Consider the following 24,939-nt stretch of genomic DNA (forward strand, 5'->3'; position numbering starts at 1 on the left):
CAGTACTATTCCTCTTAGAGAATTTTTCCCAAATTGAAACTCCAAAAGACAAACAATAGTTTATTTTAAACCTTGATAGACCTAAATATGAAAGGCCTAATTAGGTGTTAAAGATTGAGGCAGCTCTGAGATTTCCCATAAAGAAGCATGCAGGAAATTCTGTGGGGAGAAATTTAGGTTACAGTGCTAAAATTCATCTTGCCTAATTTCAGCTTCTAAAAATGTTATCTAAGTCTAGATATGTAGGGTATCTCTACAGTTGATGGAGCGAGGTGCACAATCCTAGAGATATTTAATGCCTTCTATTGTTTGAGAGAAGCCTAGATGACTGGGCAACTAGGATGACTAGTTGCCAAACGATAAGTGGGAATAGCCAGAATTGAAATGGCAGGGTAACATGGCAGGGTTGGCAGGGTAACATGGGAAAAAGTACTGGAGGGATGAGGGGCCCAAGAGAGCTGGTTAGTATTCAAGGATCACCTCCTCCAAGCTCAGGAATGGTGCATCCCAAGAATGAGGAAGTCAGGCAAAAAAGCCAGGAGGCCTGCGTGGATTAACAAAGAGCTCCTGGACAAGCTCAAAAGCAAAAAGGAGGCCTACAGAGGGTGGAAGCAAGGACGGGTTGACTGGATGGAATACAGAGAAACTGTCCGAGCGACCAGGAACCAGATTAAGCAAGCTAAAGCCCAGATAGAATTAAGTCTGGCTAGGGGCATCAAGGATAACAAGAAAAAGTTCTATAAGTACGTCAGTGATAAAGGCAAGACTAGGGAAGATGCGGGCCCTCACAGAAAGGAGACAGGAGACCTGGTCACCCAGGATATGGAGAAGGCTGAGGTGCTGAATGACTTTTTTGCCTCGGTCTTCACCGGCAAGGGCTCTGACCACACCACCCAAGTTGCAGGATGCAAAGGCAGGGGCTCTGAGAATGAAGAACCACCCACTGTAGGAGAAGATCAGGTTCGGGACCACCTGAGGAACCTGAAGGTACATAAGTCCATGGGACCAGATGAAATCCATCCACAGGTCCCGAGGGAGCTGGCAGATGAAGTCACCAAGCCGCTTTCCATTATATTTGAAAAGTCGTGGCAGTCTGGTGAAGTTCCCGCTGACTGGAAAAGGGGAAACATAACCCCCCTTTTCAAAAAGGGAAAAAAGGATGACCCGGGGAACTATAGACCAGTCAGTCTCACCTCTGTGCCAGGCAAGATCATGGAGCAGATCCTCCTGGAATCTCTGCTAAGGCACATGGAAAATAAGGAGGTGATTGGTGACAGCCAACATAGCTTCACCAAGGGCAAATCGTGCCTGACAAATTTGGTGACCTTCTATGATGTTGCCACAGCATTGGTAGATAAGGGGAGAGCAACTGATGTCATCTACAAACGCTTATGCAAAGCGTTTGACACTGTCCCGCACAACATCCTGGTCTCTAAATTGGAAAAGCATGGATTTGATGGATGGACCACTTGGTGGATAAGGAACTGGCTAGATGGCCGCACTCAAAGGGTTGCAGTCAATGGCTCCATGTCCACATGGAAACCGGTGATGAGTGACCTTCCTTAGGGGTCAGTACTGGGACCAGTGCTTTTTTTAACATCTTTGTCGGTGACATGGACACCAAGCTGTGTGGTATGGTCAACACACTGGAGAGAAAGGATGCCATCCAGAGGGACCTTGACAGGCTTGAGAGGTGGGCCCATGCAAACCTCATGAAGTTCAACCAGGCCAAGTTCATGGTCCTGCACCTGGATCATGGCAATCCCAGGCACAAATAGAGGTTGGGCGGAGAATGGCTGGAAAGTAGCCCTGAGGAGAAGGACTTGGGGGTGCTGGTGGATGAGAAGCTCAACATGAGCAGGCAATGCGTACTTGCAGCCCAGAAAGCCAACCGCATCCTGGGCTGCATCAAAAGAAGCATGGCCAGCAGGTCGAGGGAGGTGATTCTGCCCCTCTACTCTGCTCTGGTGAGACCCCCCACCTGGAGTACTGTGTCCAGCTTTGGAGTCCTCAGCACAAGAAGGAGATGGACCTGTTGGATTGGGTCCAGAGGAGGGCCACGAAGATGATCAGAGGGCTGGAGCACCTATGCTATGAGGACAGGCTGAGAGAGTTGGGGTTGTTCAGCCTGGAGAAGAGAAGGCTCCAGGGAGACATTATAGTGGCCTTCAAGTACCTAAAGGGGGCCTACAGGAGAGATGGGGAGGGACTCTTTATCAGGGAGTGTAATGACAGGACACGGGGTAATGGCCTCAAACTGAAAGAGGGTAGATTTAGATTGGATATTAGGAAGAAATTCTTTACTGTGAGGGTGGAGAGGCACTGGAACAGGTTGCCCAGGGAAGTTGTCAATGCCCCATCCCTGGAAGTGTTCAAGGCCAGGCTGGATGGGGCTTTGAGCAACCTGGTCTAGTGGGAGGTGTCCCTGCCCATGGCAGGGGGGTTGGAACTAGATGATCTTTAAGGTCCCTTCCAACCCAAAACACTCTGTGATTCTGTTAAGTCAACATTCTGATTTCCAGACATGAACATTTGAAAAGATCATACATTTTATAAGACGATACCTGTAGTCTTGTGGGTTTGAAACCATCAGAAAGACCAGAACTGTTCAAACTATACAGTACTTCAGAGACAAAACAGTAGTAATAAAGTGCTTGTCTAGTTGCTGAAATAGTCTAACTTTGATATTGTAACATTTTTATGTATTTATTTATACACAAACATGTTATCAAAAGAATAAAATCAGGTATGTTCTGAGGGGAAATAACTGGACTCCAGATGATCCAATGTGAATCAACAGGAGCCGTTTATTAAGCACAGATCATCATCTTTTCTACCCTGTGTTGTAGCTGTACACGCGATTCGCTTATTTCTGATTAGCTAGTTACACTGTCCACGCGCTGTGCATGCAGTTTGTTCACACATCAGATTAGTTACAAGAATTCTCATAGTAAATTGCTTAGTCATTTCACAACATGTTTTCTACCTTCTCAGTTCCCGTTTTTCCCATGTACTAATTCCATCTTCTACCACCTGTTTTGCTCTTAATCTAATCTCTCATAGTAGGGAGGCTGGCTCACATGACCATTTTCTCTCAGATGCATTCCTACAATGTTCAACATGCCCTGGCCATTTTTTTAGAAAGTTATTTAATTTTACAGGTTGACAGAGGCAAGGATGTCTCTTAAGATTTTAGCATATTTATCACTTTTTCTTTTCTGTGACGGTCTCTTCCTATGGTGCATTCTTTGTTAATATGATCTACTGTTCTTTTTTTAGACTGTAAAGCTTCTTTGCCACCTTTACCATTTTTATATTTTTTTAAGCCCATCTTCTATGCTGTTGTCTTTGAAACCTCAGTGTTTATAAAAACACAAGTTAAAGATCCACTGGAATAGTGGATCTAAACTAAAGTGAACCAACCATATGGAACCACAGATCTCTGAGTTGCAACTACTGTGATCATTTTGTTAGACTGTTTAAAATGTAGGATTTTGTGATGAGGATAAAGATTCTTTTGGAAATGGATTAATATATGATCATACACAGCACCCAGAAGAGTATGAATATGTGAAGGTTCTTGGGTGAATAAAGAGGGATGGGAAGCTCAGGATGAGATATTCACATCAGGGATACTATTACCATAAAGAATATTGTGTAAGGTCACAATGTACTCTCCAGCCTTGAAAAATATGTATAGGACTACTTTCAAAGCTGTTGGTATAAGTTAAATTTAGAACAAATTAGTAGGACAGTGGGATTCTGCTCTACCTGCTCTCACAACCACATGGCTATTGAAGCATTTTTTTTGTTGGTCTGTGGGCCCACACAAACATATCTATTTTAAAAAGCTGATACCTTGTTTACGTGAAAATTAATATTGCTGCACTGATCAAAAGGATGCTTTACAATGAATAATATAATAAGAATAGAATAATAATATAACCTCAGCCTTTTTCTAAGCATGGCATTTCCTACTGGGAGGTAAAAAAATATTATTAGGAAGAGAGTAGGAATTATATTGAAAGTATCAGACAGGACTAAGATTATTATTCATAGAAAACATATATATTTCAGTGTCAGCATAGGTATCATGTATACTTTTCCATATAACATTAGATAAGCATAGTTGGAAACAACTAAAAATTAAATACAGCATCTGAACCCCTTTTTTATTCTGAAAACACAAGAGAACTTACAAGTTACATACTCATGCATATCAGGCTTACATTTATTCAGATGAGGCAATCTGCACTTGCTTAGCCACAGATGGATATAAAGAAGGTACTATTCATCTGGAACAATGATCCTTTTACTTATCATATTTTCCATGTGATGTACATGTCCCATTTAAGTGGAATGATCTTCACAGTGTTATAAAATATTCATTAAAAATTTTCAGGCAACTTGCAATTCAAAATGTTTCACAATATTTGCTATGGATTAAAAGGTTTTTGTTTTTTTTTTTTTCTTTTTTTTACCATTTTTTAACTGACTCTGCTTTTTTATGGTACTGAGCTGTGTTTCAGTACCAATTACCTCTGAAGCAGCTCTAACTCCTTCATATGCTGCCAAGATTTCTTTCTCAGTTGGAGTATAGTTGGCTTCAGATCCTCTGTATCCCCGACTCCAAAATACCAGGGGTCGACCTTGAGTCTCCCCTGGTGCTTTCTGCCAGAGGCTCCAAGCAGGGCCATTGTCCCCGGCTGCACACTAGAGCACATTTTTAATGTCCTGTCCTGTTCAGACTGGTCCAAGGGCTACTGCATGCACAATCTCTTGTTTCATTTGCTCAAAGGCTTATCGTTGCTCAGGACCCCACGTAAACTCATTTTTCTTTCGAGTCCCTTCATAGAGAGGTTTCACAATCTGACTATAACCTGGAATATGCATTCTCCAGAAACCCACAACACCTAAGAAGGCCTCTGTTTCCTTTTTGTTAGTAGGTGGGGACATAGATGTTATTTTGTTAATCACATCCAGTGGGATCTGATGACGCCCACCTTGCCACTTAATTCCCAAGAACTGGATGTCTCATGCAGGTCCCTTGACCTTACCTCTTTTTACAGCAAAACCTGCTTTCAAAAGAATCTTGATTATCTTCTTAGCTTTCTTGAAAACTGCTGCTGCTGTGTTACCCCACACAATGATGACATCAATGTATTGCAGGTGTTCTGGAGCTCCACCCTTCTCCAGTGCAGTCTGGATCAGTCCATGGCAAAGAGTAGGGCTGTGCTTCCACCCCTGGGGCAGTCCATTCCAGGTGTACTGGATGCCTCTCCAGGTGAAAGCAAACTGTGGCCTGCATTCTGCTGCTAAAGGAATAGAGAAGAATGCATGAGCAATGTCAATGGTAGCATACCACTGGGCTGCCTTTGACTCCAGTTCATGCTGCAGTTCTAGCATGTCTGGCACAGCAGCACTCAGTGGTGGTGTGACCTCATTCAGGCCACGATAGCCTACTGTTAATCTCCAGTCTCCATCAGACTTTCACACTGGCCATATAGGGCTGTTAAAAGGTGAGTGAGTCTTGCTGATCACTCCTTGGGTCTCCAGCTGACAAATCAGGTTCTGGATGGGAATCAGGGAGTCTCAGTTGGTGCAATACTGTCATTGATGCATTGTGGCAGTAGCAATTGGCACCTGCTGTTCTTTAACCTTCAGCAGTCCCACCACAGAAGGGTCATCTGAAAGGCCAGGTAAGGTAGACAGCTGTGTAATATCCTCAGTCTCTACAGCTGCTATACCAAAAGCGCACCAATACCCTTTCAGGTCTTTGAAATACCCTCTCTTGAGGAAGTCTATTCCAAGGATGCACGGAGCATCTGGGCCAGTCACAATTGGGTGCTTCTCCCATTTCTTCCCATTTAGGCTCACTTCAGCCTCCAGTACAGTCAGTTCTTGAGACCTACCTGTCACTCCAGAAATAGTGACAGATTCTGTCCCTTTATGATTTGATGGCAATAGGGTACACTGTGCACCAGTGTCCACTAGGGCTGTATATTTTTGTGTCTCTGATGTGTCAGGCCATCGAATCCACACAGTCCAATAAACTCTGTTGTCCCTCTCCTCCTCCTGGCTGGAGGCAGGGCACCTCTAATGTTTGTAATTAGCTGATGAGTTTCTACCTGGACCAGAGAACCACCCCCTGCGGACTGGAGCAGCAGTCCTCCTGGAATAATTTGTGCTTCTATCTGCTTTACATTGCAACTCACTTACTCGTGCCTGTAGGGCTGAGGTAGGTTTTTTATCCCACTTACTCGTGTCCTCTCCATAGTCACAGAGGCAAAACCACAGGATATCTCATAGTGTGTTCTGTTTCCTCTGAGTCGGTCTCGCAGGAGGGGCTCTTCTCCTAATGGGGTCCGCACAGGGGAAGAATAAGATCTCTCCTCCATCCTAGATAGTTTATCAAACAGTTTATCAAACAGTTTCTCATTTTTCTCAATCATTTTATCAGTTAATCTTTCCACAGCTGCTACAGTGAGGGGATGAGAGAGACTGTCTTCATACTGTCGCATTCTGCTAGCCACTTCATTTACAGTTAGTGAATCATCATCACCTCCTCCCCAGATCAGTACTGTATGGGAATACATTGGTGGTGCACTCTGTACAAACTTTCGCAACATAGGTCGTCTACATGGCATTTCATCAGGATCTACATTCACTTCCCAGTCACCATAAATCACCTCTTTCACAGCCATTTCTCTCAGATACTTAATACCCTTCTCTATGCTGGTCCATTTAATCAGGCGGCATTCAACATCATCCTTAAAAGGATATCTGCCTTTTACGGCTGATATGAGTCGCCTCCCGAGACTGAGAGTCTGTGATTTTTTTCCCCAAGAGCTTTATCTATACCACCCTCTCCGGCCAGGTTTCCTAACTGCCTGGCTTTGCTACCATCTAACTCCATGCTATCAGCCCCATTATCCCAGCATCGGAGCAACCAGGAGACAAGTGTCTCACCATCATTCCGGGTAAAATCCTTTCTCGTATTTCGCAGATCCTTCATAGAGAAGGATTTGATGATTACCTCTGTATCTGATTCCTCCTCCTGTGCTGACGCAGGAGCCTCTCCCCTATCGTCTTTAGAAGAACTCTTTCCTCGATCTTCATCAGAAGAGTCCTCCCCCCTGCTATCTGGCCTTACTTGGTCTTTGTCACAAGGGACAGAGGAACTTACTGACCTCTTCTTTTTCCTTCTGGTCACCGGGGCAGCTTGTACTGGTTCCAAAGGAGTTCGAGTAGTGTCAGTGCGTATTGTACTACACCTACTGCACCAAGATTTAAAGAAAAACCACCCCTGCAACGCATGCAGGAAAATCGACACCAAAAACATGATTTTAGGAATGTAACTGTCATTCACGATACCCAAAGGAGATCCCTCTCCTGGCTCTGATGGTGACAATTTGACATAAGAAGTAAAGAGCGAAGTAAACATATCCATGGTAAAATTCAAAGTATAATTAGTATAAGTAGTAACAATCCATTACATAATGCCCAAGGTATGAAGGTAAAGAAGCTATACATTCAACCACAGCCTGGATCAGAATTAAACACAGCAGCAAAATAGCACGTTTGAACCACCGCATACAGACAGAAAGAGCAAGCAAGCAATACAGCACATAAGCCAGCTAAGCATTGTTGTATCAATTAACTTTAACAATTAACTTTAAAGAAATCCCTACAAAGAGACGATAAAATAATCTGTTTAGCAACGACATGATGTGAGCTGTCTGTATCAATCTCTGAGCAAGCTGGAATTCAAACTATTCAGACCATCTATCAGAACTCTGGTAGTGCCACAGTTGGGCCACAATCGTGCCCCATGTTGCGCACCAATAATTCTGTCGTGGTTTTGGCCGGATTGGCCGATCAGAATGACAGATGGCCCTCCCCCCCCATCTCTCCTCAGAGAGGAGAGGAAGAGATAAGGAGATTTACGAGTTTAGAAAAAAGAACTAAACTACTTCAATGAAAATAATAATAAATAAGGAAATTATAAATAATAGTAGAATAATAAAAATTAAAGAAAAAAGTATACAGTATATACAAAAACGTATCCAGCTCCCAGGATGATGATCGTGTCACCAGCAGGCACAGGAAAAGTCCCAGACTGGAGTCAGCGATGGACAGGAGCTGAATTCTGGAACTAGAGTCAGGAATGCTCGGATCGGGATCAAAGGCAGATGAACAGACAGGGTCCTCCTCAGACGTCGGCCACTGAAGAAAGAGCGAGCCAGAGCCCCCTTTGCCCCTTTGATCCCTCAGCTTTTATACTGAGAGTGTGATGCATATGGGATGGAATACCCTGTTGGTCAGTTTTGGGTCACCTGTCCCGTCTGCTCCTCCCTGCAGGTGGGACCCCTCTACGCTTCTCCGCTTCCGACCCTCTAACGGGGCAAGCAGCGAAGTCAGCTGACCTTGGTTGTTATAGCAACAAGTATAAGCAAGAGCCTCTGTGCATACCATTCCTTGGTATAATCAAGTCTTATCACTCTGAGGGTGAACAGTTTCTGAACAATATGCTGTGAATTTCAGACTTTAGTCAGTTAGAAGAGGCCCAGCTAAAAAGTAAAATTACAAATCAGAAAATTGGTTCTGTTTTACCTCAAACCAGGACACCCTAGCCAGCTGACTGTAAGATGGTTTCATTTCATTATGTAGAGTGCTTCTGTGAACACCTTTCGCAAATTCTGTACCTCTCCCAATTCATTTTATATATACCCAAATCAGCTCATGTAGAGCTCTGGACTAAGACATACATGTCAGGCATATACAAGTCAGTATTGTTGCGCTTGACATTACAAGACATAAGTTCCTCTTCTGATCTGCCTCTAAAGCACTGTGTGCAGCCTAGGTTCCTGTGAAGGTTTTAATGATGCATATTCACACACAGACAGTGGTCTGGGAGATATTTTGCATGTTACAGTAGAAAATCAGTAGGATGCTTCCAAATTATTTCAGTCCTCTTACACCCTGTGAATTTAATGAGGATATAAATGATGTATTGATTTGGGGATGTCTCAGGAGAGAGGAAAAATGTTTACCATAAGTTATGGGTGTCCTCTGAGAATTTCCGTTTCGGCTGTAACAACAGATTTTGTGACACAGGCATAGCTCCAAAAGGAAACAGAATGAGATCAGATACAGAGTAGTTTGTGTTAAAAAAAAAAGCTTGGCAAGAAAAAGCAGCAGGTAGTGAAACAAATTGAATTAATTTGTGTTACAGGCCCTCAGAAAGCTCAAAATGTGTAGGCATAAACCATATGCACAGCATCTCTGCTAGCTGCCTCTGCTTCTCAGAGAAAACTAGGCAGATCACATTAGGCATCAATTTATTCTTCATAAACCACTAACGGTTATCAGATGGAGGTGCCTAAAAATCTGTTGTGATTAAAAAAACAGATGTCCTGGAAATTAAAGTGTCCAAACATACACAGTACTTAAAAGTAATGCATCTAACAACAGATAATATAGAAGACATGAGTGTCACTGCACGTAGATTTATTCCCTGATAATATATATAGACTGAATGAGGATTTTTAACACAGTTACCCTCTCTGAGTTACTATGAATTTATTATGCTGCTTCTTAACATTTATATTTGTCTACACTAAAGATGCAATAATGTATTAACATGGTAATAAATGTTTAATGCTTCTTGTCTGTATCATTTTGTAAAACTATCTCCTTAACCCCCTGATTCTTAGAAGTATAAGGAGGATAAACATTAAACTAAAACAATACTGCTTTAAAAATGGGTGTATTTATGTGCGGAATTTTTAAAATGTCACATTTCTTGTTCATAACCTCTGATTTTGAAGGTAACTGAGGTGTTCAAGACAAAAGGCAGAATCTCATGTTTGGTTTAACATGTTGTGACTGAGAGTTATCATTCAGTTATCATTACTTTTTTGAAACAAATGGCCACATAACATCTATAGTGGAATGCAGGCGTTAAAAATATGAAAAAATAAAATAATGAAATTGGCTTAAAAATCAAGCAATACTTTAAAAATATCTTTTAGGTCTTTTTTTTTTCCTTCTGTTCAATTGGAATTCACCTGTTTCACTTTTGGAGGTCTTTTCTTCTCAGCTCTCAGTGTTAGGTAGATTCCTCTACTTTTCAAATGAGCTGAGATTCAAACTCCTGAGCAAAGACATCAAAGATAACATAACTTCCCATGTTGTTCTGACGACTGATGGTGTTAGTGTGAACATTGGATGCCCAAATCTACTTTCACGGTTGTTCAAAGCCTATGAACTTCAGATGGCATGTTGGAAACTTATGGTTGAACAGGAGATTAATACTTCTGTCTTTCTACATAAACTGGAATTTCACAGAATCACAGAATGATAGGGGTTGGAAGGGACCTCTGGAGGTCATCTAGTCCAACCCCCCTGCCAGAGCAGGGTCACCTAGAGCAGGTTACACAGGAATGCATCCAGGCAGGTTTTGAATGTCTCCAGAGACGGAGACTCCACCACCTCTCTGGGCAGCCTGTTCCAGTGCTCTGCCACCCTCAAAGTAAAGTTCCTCCTCATGTTGAGATGGAACTTCCTATGTTCAAGTTTGTGCCCGTTTCATCTTGTCCTGTCCCTGGGCACCACTGAAAAGAGCCTGGCCCCATCCTCCTGACACCCACCCTTTAAGTATTTATAAGCATTGATTTCATTTCCAGAGCACCACCTGTTCCAAATGATGGAAATCAATTTTCCTGAAGACTAATGTAACTTTCCTAAAATTTCTGAAAGCAAGCTATATTCAGCCATACAGTCTGTTCAGAAGAAACCAAGCTCTAGGTGGTGAACAGCATTTGTCTGCTGCATCAAGTTTAATGAGTTAGGTATTCCTAAAATGCACCAGAAATCAAATCAGGTACTGCAGTTAGTGGCATTTTGTAACATCATGAAAACTTTTATTAATCAGCTTTGTAAATTATATTTTATGTTTTCTTCATGTCAATTTTTATCTGTGGACAATATCGTGTTAACAGTGTTTACCAAGTGTTAAAAAGATGTAAGATTTTAATACAGCAATTGATAAAATACAGTTTAAAAAGGTAGAAATCAAGACAAATGAAGAAGTTTAATTCATATTTTTTCCATTTATCGGTTCTTGATTATCACTGTAATGCCAATGCATTCTTGCAGCTGTAGACATGACCAACTTTTGATTCACTTTCTAAGATGATACTTGGACGAGTGAATTCTCTACATGTTCTTTTCCCTGTTGTCATTTAAAGACAGTAATATCATTGTTTTTTCTTCCCTCTGCCTTTCTCCTCTCCAGCAATGACAATGCAGTTCATAAGCCATCGGTTCCCTGATTATCATGATCCAACTATAGGTGAGTAGAGGCTATTCTCCCTTCATCTCTTTCAATCTCTGCTTATTCAAGATTGCCGTACAGTGAGAAGCTGCTCCTAAATAGCACTTAGATAGAAGCAAGATTTGTCAACTTTAGATTAAACCTTAATTTTGTGATGACAGTTAAATTAGTCATGGTCATACCATAGCTATTTTTTCCTGAAATACTTTGTACAAAATTTTTCAACAAATTTGTGGCTTCATGCTCTTTAACTATTAACAGCTGTGCAATTATAACCACAGAAACCAAAAATCTTACAAGATAGAAAGCAATCTTTCAAAATACTAAAATAATGTAAAAACTCCATTTTGGAGTATGTTTTTAAAAGTTTTGTTATTTTAGTACTCTTTTCCACTTTTAAACCCTTAGTTGACCTCTAGAAAAATCAAGTGCCTACTGAATTTAATATACCAGAGTTGTGCTCTGGGATCACATACTCTGCTAACTCCATTTGGTTTACCTGCATTATAAACCTAAGTAATCAGAAATATTCACATGTATCTGCAATACACTGAAAGTCATCATCTTCAGATGCTGACCATTGCATGACTATATGGCTGGAGTACAATGAGACAGTGAGCTGGAAGAGAGATCTGCAATGAATTCTGGTTGACTGAACTGAATTTCTATTTCTAAAACAGTTAATTCAAAAAGGCTTTGGTAAAAATTGTGTCTCATTAAAACATTTCAAATGTTTTCCCCCCTTCTAAGCTGGGTACAAATTTGGAAGATATTTACAGGGTATAAACCCAAGTAATGTAATGCCTTGAACAGCCCTGGATTCCTGTTGTTGCATTGGGTATCATCTACTGATATCCTGCTGGGCACCTGGTGGACATCAGGTTGAGCATGAGCCGGCAATGTGCCTTTGCAGCAAAGGAGGCTCATGGTATCCTGAGCTGCATTAGGAGGAGTGTTGACAGGAGGTTGAGGGAGGTGATCCTTCCCCTCTACTCAGTACTTTTGAGGCCCCACCTGGAATACCGTGTCCAGTTCTGGGCTCCCCAGTACAGGAGAGCATTGGCATAGGTTGCCCAGAGAGGTTGTGGAGTCTCCATCTTTGGAGATACTCAAAACTGTATAGTCATAGTCCTGGGCAGCCTGTTCTGGGCAGCCTGTTCTAGGCAGCCCTGCTAGAGCAGAAGTTTGGACCAGATGACCTCCAGAGGTCCTTGACAACCTCAACCATTCTATGACTCTATGATGTCAAGAATGGTTGTCAAAAAGACTAGTTTTTTTCTTGCTGTTGAACATCTTTTGGGCAGTACTATATTAATATGAATGAATGCAGTAAAAGATGTATGTCACATTGAGGTAGAAATCAGCACAACTGAATGTTTATTCATTTAAGGATTGCTTTATTAGTTAGCTTTACTTATACTAAAAAGCCCTTGCATTTATAGGGACTATCCATATGTAATATTTAGTTATACCTAGGAGATGGCAGAATCTGGGCCTCATAAGTGGCAGGCACTAAAAATATTAATATTTACAAAGATTGCTTTGGGAAAAAAAATAGTTTTTTCCAACCCCCTCAGCCAAAACATTTTTTTGTTATCTTTTCAAATTTTATCTTTAAATTTTCAAATATTTCAAACTCAGGTTTAACCTCTATAAAATGACTGCATTGCTAAGTAGAGCAGCTAATGGTAGTATTTCTTTTGATTTGTTATTTCTATAGTATCCCACATTTCCTGGATATTAACTCCTGGCAAATGGTGGTATTTTAATGATAAGAAAACCCCCATGTATAAACTCTTCATGCCATTAGTAATTTTATAACCATTAAAAATATTACAAAATAAAAATGAGATCTGTCAACTCTAAAGAAAGTAAAACTACTATGGAATTGCTACAAATTGTTGCACTCAGGAAAAAAATAATCATTAGATCTAATTGGAAAAGAGGAGCATTAGTAGTTACTGACACCATTAAGTTATGTACATACACCCATCTTTATTATTAGCTAGCCACCTGCCATCTGTATTTATCCATATATTGTATCTTGTCATAATCCTAACTTATTGGTCTCTAGACACTACCATAACATGAATAATAGATAATCATAAAGAGAAGGAAAGCTTATGATGCATTATAAGTACATACTGCAGGAATGCATAGAGGACCTAATCAAGATTAAGGTCTCCTTGAGTAAGAGACAGCTTCTACTCAGTAAAACCAACGCTCTAAATAGGAGAAGAGAGAGGGAGACAGAGAACAGAGACATGAAATATTGAATTCAAACTCACACAGATGGCTAGAGGCAGAACTAGAAGTATGACTGTTGAGTTTTATTTGTTCAGCACTTCTGTCTCTCAGAACATGCTGAGGACATCCTGAGAAAGGCTTATTTCTATTCATGCTCTAAAACATGTAGCAGAGTACAATCTTGGGCTAAGTATGTATGTTTCCTCTTGGATAAATATGTGGTATGAACCCTCAAAATTGGACATAAAACCAAAAAACAAATAGAAGGAATCATTTGTTATCTGACCTGTAATAACAAACAAATATATTTAAAAATCTCAGTACACTGAAAAAGTGTATACTGTTGAGATTGCTATTACTACTTTTGAGACCCTGGTTTCAAATCACAGAATTAATCTCTGCTTTTTTTGTACATCCACTGGTAGGCATATTTAAACTATTTTCCATCAGTCTAATAAAATATTATTCAGAGAATTTTCTGGACTATCAGAATGAAAGGTGATCCAGAATGAGCATATCCAGGGCCAAGGCTGTGCTGATACCAGGAGTTGCCAGAGGGGAGGTTATTCCTTGAAGGTTGCAAGGAGTAAGCCACAAATAGATGGTTTGTGTCCCAGGGAAGTTATCATGTTGGGGTAGAACAGTGATCTATCTAGCCACAGTTTTGTTTCTCAAAGTAACCCATCAGCGGACGATGAGGAAAGAAAAAAACAGGCCACACATGAAATATACCTTTACTCTGGCAGAGTGGCAAAGCACAAAATTGAATGTAGCTTTTCAGCTATGTCTGAGATCACTGCTCTCTCTGCATCTCAATATGTAGCCTTTCTTTTATGTCATACATTTTAGGCCATTTTCATTCCTCAGAAATTTGTATCCTGTTTATGGGACTCATGAGCTGTCACACAGAATCACAGAAACATAGGGTTGGAAGGTACCTCTGGAGATCATCTAGTCCAATCCCACCTGCCAGAGCAGGGTCACCTAGAGCAGGTTGCAAAGGAACATGTACAGGCAGGTTGTGAATGTCTCCAGAGATGGAGACTCCACCACCTCTCTGGGCAGCCTGTTCCAGTGCTCTGCCACCCTCAAAGTAAAGAAGGTGGAACGTCCTATGTTCAAGTTTGTGCCCGTTACCTCTTGTCCTGTGGCTGGGCACCACTGAAAAGAGCCTGGCCCCACCCTCCTGACACCCACCCTTTAAGTATTTATAAGTGTTGATAAGATCCCCCCTCAGCCGTCTTTTTTCCAGACTGAAGAGACCCAAATCCCTCAGCCTTTCTTCATAAGAGAGGTGTTCCAGTCCCCTAATCATCTTCATAGCCCTTTGCTGTACCCTCTCCAGCAGTTCCCTGTCCTTCTTGAACCAGGGAGCCCAGAACTGGACACAGGACTCCAGGTGTGGCCTCACCAGGGCAGAGTAGAGGGGGAGGATGACTTCCCTCGACCTGCTGGCCACACTCTTCTTGATGCACCCCAGGAGGCCATTGGCCTTCTTGGCCACAAGGGCACATTGCTGCCTCATGGTCATCCTGTTGTCCACCAGGACTCCCAGGTGTCTTTCCACAGAGCTGCTCTCCAGCAGGTCAGCCCCCAACCTGTACTGGTGCATGGGGTTATTCCTCCCCAGGTGCAGCACCCTACACTTGCCCTTATTGAATTTCATAAGGTTTCTCTCCAGCCTGTCCAGGTCTCTCTGTATGGCGGCACAGCCTTCTGGTGTGTCGGCCACTCCTCCCAGTTTTGTGTCATCAGCAAACGTGCTGAGGGTGCACTCCATCCCTTCATCCAGGTCATTGATGAATATATTGAACAGGACTGGACCCAGTACTGACCCCTGGGGAACACCACTCATCACTGACCTCCAACTAGACTCTGTGCCTGTAATCACGACCCTCTGAGCTCTGTCTTTCAACCAGTTTTCAATGCACCTTACTGTCCATTCATCTAGCCCACACTTCCTAAGCTTCCCTATGAGGATGCTGTGGGAGATGGTGTTGAAAGCCTTGCTGAAGTCAAGGCAGACACATCTACTGCCTTCCCCTCATCTATCCATCCAGTCATGCCATCGCAGAAGGCTATATCAGATTAGTCAGACATGATTTCCCCTTGGTGAATCCGTGTTGGCTACTTCCGATAGCTTTCTTTTCCTTCACGTGCTTTGAGATGATGCCCAGAACGAGCTGTTCCTTCTCTGGGCACACTGACCTCAGATTTTAGTGTGCTCCTCTGGAAATAATGTATTCTGCCTACCTGTGGTTTTATTCATCTTTGGACATTTAAAATAAAAACAATTTCTGTAGGTGTCACTGAGAGGATGATATTCTCTGGAAATAAAAAAAGTTCTATGATGTGTTTGAATAATAATCCACGGATTTCCAGTGTTAACCAACCTGTTGAGTCTACTGCGTTCCAGTTGAGCTTTAAGATAAGGTCTATTGTTTCTTTTGCTTTACATGGATATAAGAATCTAATAAATACCTACATATTTTTCCTAATGTTCTTGCACTAGCTACTCTATTCTCTTTGTTTTCTATGGTGTGAGATTGTCCACTTTGTCCATTTTAACTTTTCATTGTCCACTTTAAGCATTGACATGGGAATGGAATAATAATTTCATATGGTTTTCATTTCTGTAGATTCTTGTGAAATATATTTGCTTCTAGAAGACAGGGGACAATAAACCATTCCCAAAGCACATGAGCATAGGACTGATATAATCTGGTTGATATTCTAGTTGAAAAGCAGAATCAAACCACATACAGTACATACAAAGGGTCCACAAAACCATCTTGTATGATCAGTTAGGAACACATAAAAAACCTGAAACAAGGAATGTACAATAGTTTTTGCTTTGATTTAAAAATAAATGGCTGCCTATTTGTTTTCATTTCATAAAAGCCCGATTATTTTTAATCTTAAGAAATATCTGAAGTTTGATACTTTTGGTATAATGAACACATTTTATACCCATGGGCAATTGACTTCTGAAGATTTTTAGAAGATTTTTTTTATCTCCTGATTTTATTTTTATTTTGTATTTCATCTGTAAACTGATAAGACAGTGAGCTTTAAGGGGAGTCTAAAGATGAGAATGTATTTCTCTTTTTTCTTGTCCAACATGATGCTATGGTGAAAATTCCTTACTGTTACTGACCAGAGAATACAGGGCAGTCCATTCACTTTAATATGATGCCAAATGTGCTTCCCCTTCCCACTTCTGCTTCCCTCCAAACACACAGTTAGGAATTTATCCTAAACATTGTGCAGTAATAATCATGTAGCTTTAAAAATGCAGAGGTATTATTTTTCCCTTTTTTGTGACAGTCCCTAGGAAGACAGATATTCCCTATCATTCCTTTTCATTGTGGTTTGACATTATGTTGTGGAGGAATGGCTGAGTGAGAAGGGACATGACCTGATTGCGATGAACAATCCAGCCTTTCACATGAGCCTTGAGGAGAAGCCTGTTTAACTATAGGCCCGAACGTGACCGTGAACTCTCCTTGAAATTCTTCAAGGAGCAGAAGTAACAAGGTGGTAAATAAGATAAGAGAAACCACATCTGTGAATAGAGAAAGTTGTGCTACATAGCAAGGGGTGGACACAGGACGTGTACCAATGAAATAATTGCCTTAATCACATAAACATAGGTTGTAAACCAATCACATATCTGTTGCTAACGCTTGTTCTTATTGCCTGTCTATATATACTCTGTGAAAACTTGAATAAAGGGAGAACGATCATACTCATATTGAGACTCCATCATTACTCCGGGTCCGTCTCCCACTCCAACATCTGGTAGCAGAGGATGGTTCAGTGCAACTGAGTTCTCCGAGACTGCGGTAAGCAGCTAGAGGAGGGGAGTGGGAAACTTCGGCTGGGAGACGTGCTGCTTAGGCGCATCAGCGGGAGCAGACAACGGCGTGAGGTCGCTCCTCACCTCCCAGGCGCAGCTATGGAAACAGAAGCTGCGGCCACACTACTCGCTGGGATCCTCTCTAAGAGAGGGATTGAAACACCAGCGAAACAGTTGCTCAAACTGATTAAATTGGGACAAAGGTGGGGTCACTTTTCTGACACACATATGTTGTTTTCGGTCTCGGAATGGCGGGAATTTGGAGGGACAATGCGGTATAAAATAATTGAAGGAGATGAAAAAGATGAAAAAGAAATAAAAGCCGTCCGTGGGCTATGGAATACAGTGTTAGAGACTTTGAAAGCCATGAAAGCGGAGCGGGAAGTAGCCTGTGCAGCAGCTCAAATGTTAAGTACAGGAGCCGCTGTTACACCACCTACAAGTAAGCCTGGACCTATTGCGCAGCTTTTCAGTCTGCCCGCTGTCAAAGGAATGACTGGGACAGTCTGTCAATCTGTGGCGGAGATTCGAGCGAGAGAGATTCCGGGTCCGACCGAGAGAGGGAAGGACTTGTTGCCTGACCCTTTGCAAAGCGCGGGGAAAGAGGAAGTGGCTGCGGCGAAGCCAGAGTCAAACAATAACCATCATACGGAAGTGCCGCCAACAAAAACTCCAGTAGGGGAGGAGGTAAAAGCCACATCTGACCTCATCGATCTGGGAGGAGCGACGTGCAGACCTCCGTCTGCAGCACCGCCCCTGTCAATTTCAACAACTCCGCCTGCGGCGCCGCCTCTCCGGTCGCCTCTCCCGGCGACTCTGGCCCCCTTGTATCCACCGTTGCCCTCGTCTACTGAATCGTCTAGGCCGCCGACTCCACCTGCTGGCAGGAATAGGACATCGGCACCCAACGCCACAGATGGACTGTTACAGTCGGTGCTACAGCGGCTTGAGAAGTTAGAAACAACTATTAAACCAACAAATAATAGACCTTCCTGGTTAATGAACCCTACAGTGCCTCCAAGAACCACGCGATGGAGTGGTATCATTAGAGACGCTATACTAGAAGGACAATGGGGGGCAGCTGCTAGCTTGGGCAGTGCTCCACCGCTTGCCTGTCCTGTTGTGCATGCTAATGGCACGGGAAAGTGGGAACCACATGATTGGAAAATCCTGCAGCAAGCACGTACCACCATTTCAACCTATAGAGTAAAATCTGAAGCTACCCGACAGATTGTTAGCTGGATTTTTTCGGTTGACCTGATGTGTCCATATGATTGTCGTAATCTGATGAGACTGTTACTTACTCCAACACAATTCCTGCTGTGGGAGTCGTCCTGGCAACAGCGAGCTATGAATGAAGCTGCTTGTCGGCAGGGAGAAGGCGACCCTCTGAGAGGAGTAACAGCCGATATGTTTACAGGAGCTGGACCGTATGGCAATTTGGATGTACAATTGACGTTCCTGGCAAACCTGCTGCAGCGATCTGCGCAGCTAGCTCTGGAAGCCTTTCTCGGCCTACCCAGATCTGCCAGCCCATCATTTAGTATGATGATGCAAGGAACTACCGAAAAATATAGTCATTTTGTTGACCGGTTGTGGGACGCTGTCATGAATCATCCCGATTTAGATGATAATAACAAACAGTAAATGTTTAAAATATTGGCCTTTGACAATGCCAATAAAACGACCAGGCAAATTTTAGCCAGTCTGCCTAAAGGAGCAGGCGTTGAAGAAATGTTGATGAGAGTAGAAAGAGCTGAAGCTCAGCGGCAGAGTTCTACGGTTGCCGCCGCCGTGCAAGGAGCTGTCCGAGAAATTGTGCAGCCTTTGGCCGCAGTCGTACAAAAGAAGTCATTGAGGTCATCCGGTGGACCCTTCCGCGGGAACTGTTACCGTTGTGGGGAGTCCAGCCACGTTAAACGTCACTGCCGCAAAGTCGTATGGTGCGATAAGTGTCAAAAGACCACTCATGTCACAAGAGCCTGTACGGGAAACTGGAAAGCGAGCACGGAGAGCGGCCGCGTGCAGACACAAATAAACCCTCAGAATGAAAAAAAGGTTTTCTTCAACAACACCAACCAGCAACCCGAGGGAGTATGGGGATCGACGTGGAAACTACAGTAGATGTTACTCTTATCGACTCTAAAGTTCAAAAAGTTCCCAGTAACGCAATGGGGCCTTTATTTCACCAGACCAGTGCTATTGGGGGGCTGTTACTGGGTCGATCATCAGCAGGAATAAAAGGACTGATTGTATTGCCTGGCGTAATCGATGCTGACTACACAGGTCGCATTTACGTTATGGTTTATACTGTTTGTCCTCCCTTGTTCATTCCTAAAGGTAGCCGAATTGCTCAAATAATTGCCATTGATAATCCATTAGGCTATCCTTCAGAATCAGAACTTTATCGTGGTGATCGAGGTTTTGGATCTACGGGACCTGCTGTCTGCTTTACCACACAGATGAACCAGCGTCCCGAGATAGAGATAACCATCTCACAAAATGGCCAAGCTAAAGAGATTCTTGCCATGCTAGATACAGGAACTGATGTTACAATTATAAGTCGAGATATATGGCCAGTAGGTTGGTCTGTAGAACTGCCAACGTCATCTATTAATGGCATTGGAGGGCACTCCACACCCTGGATCAGCAAACAGCCAATACAGTTGAAATTCCCGGAAGGTCAACAAGTAAGCCTGAAAGTTTATGTGCTACCGTTGCCAGGGACATTGGATGCCTTGATCGGTCGTGATGTATTAAGTCAGATTGGAGCAGTGTTGACAACGAACCATTTTCCATCATGGGCACTGGTGAGCAGTCGCCCAACCCACCGTTGACTTGTATTTCCGATGCACCCGTGTGGGTTGACCAGTGGCCCATGACAGAAGAGCGACTGCAAATCGCCAGACAACTAATTGCTGAGCAGCTTGCAGCTGGTCATATTAAACCCTCGGTTAGCCCTTGGGATACACCCATTTTTGTAATCCCAAAGAAGAGTGGAAAATGGTGACTTTTACATGATCTACGCAAAGTTAATGCGCAAATGCAGACTATGGGTGCATTACAGCCTGGGATGCCATCTCCAAGCATGCTGCCAAATGGCTGGCACATTTTGATAGTAGATTTAAAAGACTGTTTCTTCACCATTCCTTTGCATCCTCAAGACACGCAGCGATTTGCCTTCTCAGTACCAGCAGTTAACAAAGCGTCACCTGTAGACCGTTATGAATGGATTGTATTGCCACAAGGGATGAAGAATTCACCTACCCTATGTCAACTTTATGTGGCATGGGCGTTGCAGCCACTGCGGAGCCAGTGGCCAGAGACAATCATCTATCATTATATGGATGACATTCTCTGTTGTCAAAAAGAGCCCTTTACTGATGAGTCTTTATGGCAGCTCACTGACATATTGTCAAAAAAAGGACTTGTTATTGCCCCTGAAAAGGTGCAGCGTACGGCTCCTTGGAAATATCTTGGTTGGTCTATCATAGACTCTAAAATTCGACCTCAAAAGACGGAAATAGCTACCCAGTTGCGCACCTTAACTGATGTCCAGACACTGCTAGGAGATGTTCAATGGGTGCGGAACTGCGTAGGCATCTCAAACACCAATATTGCCCCCTTGACAGAATTGCTGAGAGGCAATCATCCAGCGGATAGCGTCATTTTAACACCGGTGCAACAAGCAGCGCTACAACGCATCGCGCAAAAGCTGCAATCGACATGGTCGTCTCGGCGCCTCTTACTGTTGGCTATATCCTTACTCATATGTAATACCAAAGAGTCACCATATGCCGTCATTTGTCAGTGGCAAAACAGAAAGGAGGACGTGAATCCTCCCGCTGCCTCTGTGGGTGATGCCACTGACAAATGTGAAGGAAAGAGAACAAAAGAGGATATGTTCCATGTTTTGGAATGGGTATTTCTAGGGGTACAACCAAAAACGAGTATTCAAACGAGAACTGAAGCAATAGGGGAACTGATACGGAAGGGTCAATCCCGAATTATAGAAATCAGTGGTAAAGAACCAGAGGACATTAGCATACCTGTCAACGCCGGACACTTAGAATGGTGGCTGCGCAATGACATTACCATACAAGAGGCCTTGTTAGGATATAGCGGGAGAGTTCATTCACAACAGCCCCAGGGAAAGCTATGGCAAGTTTTAAAAAGAAATCAGTGGATAGAAAAACCTAAAGTACGGGGAGACCCACTGTCCGATGGTATCACTGTATATACAGATGCAGGTAAACGCTTGCGGCGTGCAGCCTGTGTTTGACAGGAAAAAGATCAATGGTGTCAGCATATCATTAACGGAGACACCCGAGATTCCCTTCAAACATTGGAACTAACCGCGGTAGTTTGGGCCTTGAATAACTGGCTGAACGTTCCCTTGAATGTGGTAACAGACTCTTTATATGTGGCTGGAGTAGTGCCACGCCTGGAAGATGCTCTACTCAGAGAAACCGCTAATCATCGACTGGGGAGTTTATTTATCCAGATGAGATCTGTCCTTGACCAACGAACAGCCGCCTGTTGTGTTGTACACATTTGTAGCCATCAGTTGAATTTAGGATTAGGCCAGGGCAACCAACTTGCTGATAGCCTGGTTAGTTCCGCTTGCCATGTGCCTCCAACGGATAAATTCCAGCAGGCTAGGCAAAGTCATGAGAATTTTCACCAGAATGCTAAAGGGTTAAAAAGACAGTTTAATTTAACAAACAATGAGGCTCGAGGCATCATTCAAGCTTGTCCAAAATGCGGGAACCATGGTCCAGGGATAGGGGTAGGAGTGAACCCAAAAGGGCTGAAAGCCTTAGAGTTATGGCAGATGGATGTTACGCACATATCAGAATTTGGTCGTTTGAGGTATGTGCATGTGACCATTGATACTTTTTCAAAAATGGTTTGGGCAACTGCATTACCCGGGGAAAAGGCGCATCACATATGTAAACATCTGCTTACCTGCTTTGCAGTATTGGGTGTACCTGAGCGCATTAAGACTGACAACGGACCTGCTTATGTTAGCCAAAAGGTTAGGGCGTTTTTGCAAAGATGGGGGGTCGAGCATACAACGGGAATCCCGCACTCACCTACAGGACAAGGGTTAGTGGAACGCATGCATCAGGTATTGAAAGACTATTTAGATAGACAAAAGGGAATGGAAACGGATGCCCAACAAAGGTTACATCGCGTGCTCTTTACATTGAACTTTCTCTGTCTCATGGGTGATAGGGAAGAGTCACCAGTGGTAGTTCATCACCAGAATCTTAAATTCAACAGTGCAACAATAATCCCACAACTTAAAGTAATGTATAGAGACCCAGCTTCTGGAGTCTGGATGGGACCTGTCCCAGTTATATTTAATGGTCGAGGTTATATGTGTGTTTCCACAGATCACGGTCCAGTGTGGGTGCCCAGTCGGTCCGTAAAACCTGCTCTGACTCAACAGGATCCACCTGACAACCAAGATGCTCAAGATCCTGATCCTAGGGATGATGACCCCGACGGTAATAACTCTCCACAAGATTGAACCCAGGGAAAACACGTGGGTTACCTGGGCGAACAGAACAGGGCAACAAGCTTTTTGCTTATCGCTTGCTTCTGCTACAGAGCCTTTTAGAACATGCTTGATAGGAATACCCAGCTTTAAGGTAGAAGAATTTCGCTCCTATAGTACCAATAATTGTAGTGCCTCCTCAAGCGTTAGTCAGTGTAGCGCCAAACTTGTTGGTGGCTTGAATGTTACATTGCCCTGGGACCCCCAAGAGTTGGATCTGTTAGGGTCTATGAGAATTGGCAATACCTCAAAAAATTGGACTCAAACTTGTATATTTTTTGGAGGACCTGGCGTCAAGGGTTTGAATGCTTTTCGAACATTAGATTGGACAGGATGGACAAATGTTACGTCTAAGGCACACTATTATGACTATCAAAATCGAAATTCCTTTTGCGGCACGAATGATACAAGCAGAGATGGCCTGGGAGCCTATGGGGCTGAAATGAAACGACCAATGCCCCTCTGGAACAATGGCACCCCAAAAGCTCTGCCACCAAATGTGTTCTTAATATGTGGTGACCGAGCATGGCAGGGAATTCCGAAAAACGTGGTGGGTGGTCCATGCTATTTTGGTAAACTAACACTATTAGCCCCAAATATAAATTGGTGGAAGAACGTAACCAAGGATTCCCATTCCAGACGCCTAAAGCGCAATGTTATGGGTCTCACACCGAATTGCAATGATGAAATAACCTTACTTAGCGCTACTGAAAGAGTGTTTTTATCTTTATTTGTGCCTGGAGTAGCGGCAGGCAGGGCCTTAAAGGACGTAGGACGGTTGGCTTGTTGGGCTGAGAAACAAGCGAATGTCACCACGGAGATTATAGAGAATTTGTTGGAAGATCAAAATAGCATGCACCATGCAATTTTGCAAAATAGAGCAGCAATCGATTTTTTGTTATTAGCCCAAGGGCATGGTTGTGAAGATTTTGAAGGTATGTGCTGTATGAATCTGTCTGATCATAGCGAATCAATTCACAAACAGTTGCAGTGGCTAAAAGAACATGCAAACAAGATTCGTCAAAGTCATAACTTTCTAGATGAGTGGCTAACTAATTTGTTTGGAAGGATGCCACCATGGCTATTAGGATTGCTTGTTGAAGGCTTGCGCATTATACTAGTTCTTGTAATCATAGGTTTGTGTTTATGTATAGTCCTTTCGTGTATTAAGAGAGCTATGTTAAAAGTAGTAAACCAAGCCTGGATTGTTCAAAAACAAGAAGGGGGAATTGTGGAGGAATGGCTGAGTGAGAAGGGACATGACCTGATTGCGATGAACAATCCAGCCTTTCACATGAGCCTTGAGGAGAAGCCTGTCTAACTATAGGCCCGAATGTGACCGTGAACTCTCCTTGAAATTCTTCAAGGAGCAGAAGTAACAAGGCGGTAAACAAGATAAGAGAAACCACATCTCTGAATAGAGAAAGAAAGTTGTGCTACATAGCAAGGGGTGGACACAGGACGTGTACCAATGAAATAATTGCCTTAATCACATAAACATAGGTTGTAAACCAATCACATATCTGTTGCTAACGCTTGTTCTTATTGCCTGTCTATATATACTCTGTGAAAACTTGAATAAAGAGAGAACGATCATACTCATATTGAGACTCCATCGTTACTCCGGGTCCGTCTCCCACTCCAACATTATGTTACCAGTGCATTAGAGTTTGCTATAGTGACTCATATCTCTAGTAATATAGTAGAAATATACAATTCAAATATAATGGTGCTTTGTACTTACAACATTTTTCTCTTATCCACTGACATTTATCAAATATTACAGGAGATCTTGATCACAGAAAGCTGCTGCTACAGTAAAGTGATGCAGAATTTTTGATAAAATGATATTTCAGTTACACAGAATCAAAGAATCACAGAATGGTTCGGGCTGGAAGGGACCTTAAAGATCATCTAGTTCCAACCCCCCTG

General features: G+C 42.8%; 1 protein-coding gene across 1 annotated transcript in view; it reads left to right on the forward strand.

Annotated features, from left to right (window-relative positions):
• Nucleotides 1-24,939, forward strand: part of LOC128902115 (GTP-binding protein Rit2-like) — a 172,795-nt gene that overhangs the window by 15,245 nt on the left and 132,611 nt on the right. Inside the window, exon 2 of the mRNA XM_054184505.1 lies at nt 11,300-11,356. Within this exon, the coding sequence (XP_054040480.1) occupies nt 11,300-11,356 (57 nt within the window). The remainder of the gene's footprint in view (nt 1-11,299; nt 11,357-24,939) is intronic.

This window comes from Rissa tridactyla, chromosome W (assembly GCF_028500815.1).
Source record: "Rissa tridactyla isolate bRisTri1 chromosome W, bRisTri1.patW.cur.20221130, whole genome shotgun sequence".
NCBI classification, from domain to species: Eukaryota; Metazoa; Chordata; class Aves; order Charadriiformes; family Laridae; genus Rissa; species Rissa tridactyla.